The 5,398-nt window shown below is 41.8% G+C and overlaps 1 protein-coding gene across 1 annotated transcript; it reads right to left on the reverse strand.

Annotated features, from left to right (window-relative positions):
* Positions 1-4,211: 4,211 nt before the first annotated feature.
* On the reverse strand, positions 4,212-4,586 carry LOC122804921 (histone H2B type 1-J-like). The gene has a single exon (XM_044075171.1). It carries the CDS (start codon positions 4,584-4,586, stop codon positions 4,212-4,214), a length of 375 nt encoding a protein of 124 aa, XP_043931106.1.
* Positions 4,587-5,398: the final 812 nt, after the last annotated feature.

A 5,398-nucleotide genomic window follows, 5' to 3' on the forward strand; every position in this document is an offset into this window, starting at 1 on the left:
CCCACCAGGCTCCAGGATTCCCACTCCTCATTTCTTGATACAGTGGAAAATATTAGGGTACAACCCAACACCCTAATAATGGGTGATTTCAACTACCCTGCCATTAACTGGGAAAACTACTCGTGTACCAACTCTTTTGCTCAATGTTTTGTGGAATTCATAAATTCCAGTACCTTGGATCAACTTATCCGCACGCACTCCCACCAGAGTTAGCAGTATCCTAGACCTGGTCGTTGCCAACATGGGTGACCTGTGTTCAACACCAGAGGTCAATTCCTCATTGGTCAGATCCGACCAGAAGCTAATCACCCTAGACATCCACATCCTGCCCCCACCCCCCATTAGGGAAACCACGGTAAAAAATTTCTCCAAAGGCAACTATACGCTTCTTAAGACAGAAGTGACAAAATTCACGATACCCATGCAGATGGACAATAGAGGTATGACTGCTGAATCCTACACAAATGCACTTTATAAGCACTTACAAGAGTGCATGGATCATGCTTTCCCTAACAGAACTAAGATGCTATCCTTCAAAAAAAAGGAAGCCAATCTGGTGGTCCCCTGCCATAAACAAACTCTACAACAGAAGAAAGAAACTGTTGCAAAAAATAGTAAAATCTCATGATTGGTGGAACTCCCTGATAAGCCTCAGTAAGAAGCTGAGATTCCTCATAAAATCCTCCAAAGCTAGTTACGAAAACAAAATTGTCACTGACTCTAAAGACAACCACAAAGCATTCTAAAGCTATGTCAAGAATCTCAATGGAAACACTCAGATCTGCTCTGAGTTACAGCACAATGGCACTAAATATACAGAACCAACTGATATTGCCAACATCCTGGCAGATAGGTTCAGTGCTAACTTTACTCCCCTCTCACCCCTAAAAGGTCCCATCTCTATAACGGAAGAATGCAAAGTTCCTGTAATCATGGCTGCACAGGTAAAAACCAGACTCTCCAAAGCCAAGAACACAGCATCCATGGGATCTGACAACATCCCAGGCTGCGTTCTGCACGAACTACAGAATGAACTGGCACCCTACCTAAGTACCATGTTCAATCATAGCCTCACCTCAGGATTTGTGCCCACTGAATGGTGCACAGTGATGGTTATCCCACTCCACAAAGGGGGAGCAACCATGGACCACAGGAACTGCCACCTCATCAGCCTGATGAGCCTGGTCTGCAAGGCCATGGAATGTATCATCATGGAACTTATAAACAAAGACATTGGTAATCTCCAAACTCTGGACCCCACCCAGTTCAGGTTTGTAAAATGCAGATCATGTCTCCTAAACCTGATAGACTTCTTTGAAGCAGTCACCAAACCCGTAGATGAGGGTAAGGTGGTTCACACAGCCTATCTAGATCTCGCCAAGGCTTTTGACACCATCTCCCACTCTGGAATTATAGATAAACTCACTAAACTAGGTATAAATCCCTGAGTCACAAGATGGGTTGCCAACTGGCTCACTGACAGAACCCACACTGTGAAAGTAGCAGACTCCAAATCCGACTTCAGACCAGTGACACTTGGAGTACCACAGGGTTCAGTCCTGGGTCCTCTCCTGTTTGGTATCTACTTCTCTGAAGTACAGGCTAACACAGAAGGTCTTTGGCTAACAAAGTTCACAGATGACAGCAAACTAGGAGCCATAATCGAAACTCCTAACGATGTGGACATCCTACCAAAGGGCCTCACTGAGACAGATGCCTGATGTCAAAGCCATGGCCTCAAGCTCAATGCCAAAAAGTGCATTGACATCCCCTTTGGTAAAAACTCTGCACCCATGCACTACCACATAGGTGGTAGTCTACTTAACACCAAAAGTGTGATAATAGACCTTGGGACGCAGGTGGAGAGTAGTCTCTCCTTTGATAATCACATTGCCACAATAGTCAGGAAATCCTTCTATGTAGCACAACTCTTTACAAAAGGCTTCTCATCCAGGAAAAAAAAGAGGTCATTGTTCCCTCTACTCGTCACTCATTAGACCCATTATGGAGTACAATGCCCCTTTTGGTACGTATCTCACAATACATCTACAACAACTGGAAAGGCCTCAGAAATACCTCACTAAGAGGATTACTGGCCTCAAACAGTTGCCCTATGCAGACCTTCTCAAAAGACTCCAGCTTTACTCAGTCGGATATCGCCTACTCAGAGGCGATCTCTGCCTAACATACAAAGCTATGTCAAACCCAAAGCTGTTGGACATGCTCCACTTAAAGAAATACCAATCCCTCCGAGCTACACACTCTGGGGACCTAAACCTTGTCACCACATTATACAGAACATGCTGGAGGTATAGATTCCTTTCCCAGAGACTTCCCATACTCTGGAACAAACTACCTATCTGTATCAGACAAAGCTCCTCATTAGCACTCTTCAAGAAAAATCTTGATGATTGGATGGGAAATAGGAAATTCACTCCGGGGATCACTTCTGTGGCTCTGTTCGACAGCAGCACAGGAAAATAATTTTCTTAGGTGGCAAAAGACATGGTACCTTTTTGGTTAGGCTTACATAAACCCTAGGGCCAATATCCTAGTACCTACCTATGAACCTATATATATTCCTGGATTCCAACATGTTCTTGTTTCATAAATGTCTGAGCAAAGCAAATTCATGCATTTGCAACTGACTAGAAGAACTCCTCATAGGAGAATACCAGAGTAATGGTCCAGAGCCTTTTTAAGACTACCCATTTATGCCCCAGTTATCTTAATTATCAGTGCCCAAGGACTGGAATGACTTTAGTATATCCCTGTGCCTAACAGCATCTACAAGTTACTGTTGTCCATAAAGGCCACAGGTGACAAGCAGAGGTGAATTTATGATTTCTCATCCATTGGTCCAAATATCATTTGAATAGGCTTAGAAAAGAGCTCTGTTTTACATAAATGGGAAGTCTGTTCCAGAGAAAGGGTGTAATCTATGAAACATACACCTGTTCCTCCAATCATATTTTGTTTATGTCACAGATATTCTTGTGCTGTTTGTTTTGTGAATGTGTAGCAGATCTGTCAGGGCTGGATTGGAGAATGCCTTGTGTTTTAGGAAAAGATTGGCCTTTGGTAGTCTGTAGGAGACTGAGTACAGGGACAAGGCTTTAAGGCAGTCCACATAGGACATATTATTTACACCCTGTATTATTTTAATGAAGAATCTCTGTGGCTGCTGTAGTTGTTGCAAATGCCTGTACTCGATTATTGGTCTAATGAGGGCTGAGCATAGTGGGACTATGATCTCCTTAGATCTGGATGCCATGCCATAACTGCTAACTTGCAACACATAGAATGCAATGATGATGGATGCATGATGATCAAAGTTCAGGTTACTGTCAACCTGAGTTCTCAAGTCCCTTACCACTGGGTTTACTCTTAGGAGAGTGTTTAAAATGTTGTAATTTGCAGGGGTCATCTTCCTAAAGATTATAAATATGTTCTTTGCATTTAGTTTTATATTATGGTTCTGGTACAAGTTACTTGGCTCTCAGAACTTCCTCAAGGATATCTACATCTTTGGAGGAATCGATCATTGGCCCCAGCTTGCAGTCATCAACAAATTTGGTTGGGTAAGACTCTCTATATTTGATCTGACTTCAGAGAATTACATTCCAAACAGGAGAGGTCGCAGTTCTGAGCCCTGTAGAACACCACTAGTAACAGACCTATTGGTGGGGGTGGATTCCCCCACCCAAACTTCATGTGTCCTATCCATGAGCCATTTGACTATTCATCGGGTTACATAGGGATTTATGTCTAAATCTGTGAGTTTGTCTATAATATCCAAGTGAAGTATTGTGTCAAATGCCTTTGCCAGGTTGAGGTAGGGAGTATGCACTACTAGGTAGGTAGTTCATGCATGGCACAAGTGGCCTTATCACTTCACTTATCAGCAGAAACCAAGAAATAGTGTCTGAAATTCAGTTACGTAGATTGATTTTAGAGTTGGGAAATTTGATACTGTAAACCTGGTCTTAATGAGCAATTTCATACTTTCTAGACCGCAAGCAAACAAAGACAGTTAATATAGTACAGCTCTTCTGCAGAAAATGTGTTGGCCCTTAAAAGGGCCTTTGGGTGTTAGGAAGGAAGACTCTTACTTGGCACTTGTATACTTTGTAAAATAAAAGAGCACAACCACAATACTGAAAATAATAAACCAAAGTTGTTAAGCGCTTTCATCAACTAGTATGACTTCTTCAGAAACTTGTATACTTGGTGACAGCTTTGGTGTCCTTGGACATAGCATGTTTAGCCAGGACACCAGGCAACAAAAGCCGCACCACTGTCTGAATCTCCCGCGAACTGATTGTCGAGCGCTTGTTGTAGTGAGCTAGATGAGAAGCTTCTCCTGCAATCCACTCAAAAATATCATTCATAAAAGAATTCATGATATTCATGGCCTTAGAAGATATCCCAGTATCAGGATGAACCTGCTTCAAAACCTTGTATACGTAAATAGAATAGCTTTCTTTACGACTCCTACGGCGCTTCTTTCCATCTTTCTTAGCTGGTTTCTTCACAACCTTCTTTGAACCCTTTTTAGGGGCAATGGGTTTTGCTGGTTCTGGCATCTTTGATAAAAGTTGTTTTAAATAATGTTGGAAGTTAATATCAGAGCTGGAATATATGCATTATCAAAGTTCTCCATCGGGTATAGTAGGTGTTACCTACCCTTGATGAAACTGAAGTGAGATGGGTCCAGTTTTTGAAGATTTCCATTGTCTTTATTATATCCATGATAATTCTTTCCATGGCCTTGCATATAAGACTAGTCCAACTTATGGGTCTGTAGTTCCTTGGGTCTGTCGATGGTCCAATTTTATGTAGAGTGATGACTGTTACTGTCCTCCATTCCACAGGGATGCAGCCTGTCTGGAGACTGTGGATGATCAGAGATTCTAGCGGGCTGGACAGGTCATGTGTCAAACTATTTAGAGGCATCCCTGCATGTTACCAGGTCTCATTGCTGTACTGTGTTTAAGTCTGGAGAGGGCAGTGAGGACCTGTTCTTTAGTAGCAATTGGGGGATAAATAGTAGAGGGTATTTACTGGACAGTTACCAGTCATTTTCGAGTCAAATGGACTCTGTCTTCTGCTTGTATCTTATTGTTTTTGTGTAACACTTTTGAGTAAAGTAATTGTTCTCTATTCTTTTATCTTGGACATTGGTAACTACTGTAGCCAATAACATGTTTCTGTCAAGGATTTTCTCTCTATACTATGAGGTTGAAAGGTATGCCTTCAGTTATAACTAAAATGTCATGAAATCACAATAAATCAGTGGCATTTATTGCATGTATATTCTACAAACTAGGCAGTCATTGTTTTCTTATTTAGAACTAGCCTGTAAAATTTTATACATACATTAATAAGTAAACAGACA

This window comes from Protopterus annectens, chromosome 1.part0, assembly GCF_019279795.1.
Source record: "Protopterus annectens isolate FY-2018-M chromosome 1.part0, PAN1.0, whole genome shotgun sequence".
Classification (NCBI taxonomy): Eukaryota; Metazoa; Chordata; order Ceratodontiformes; family Protopteridae; genus Protopterus; species Protopterus annectens.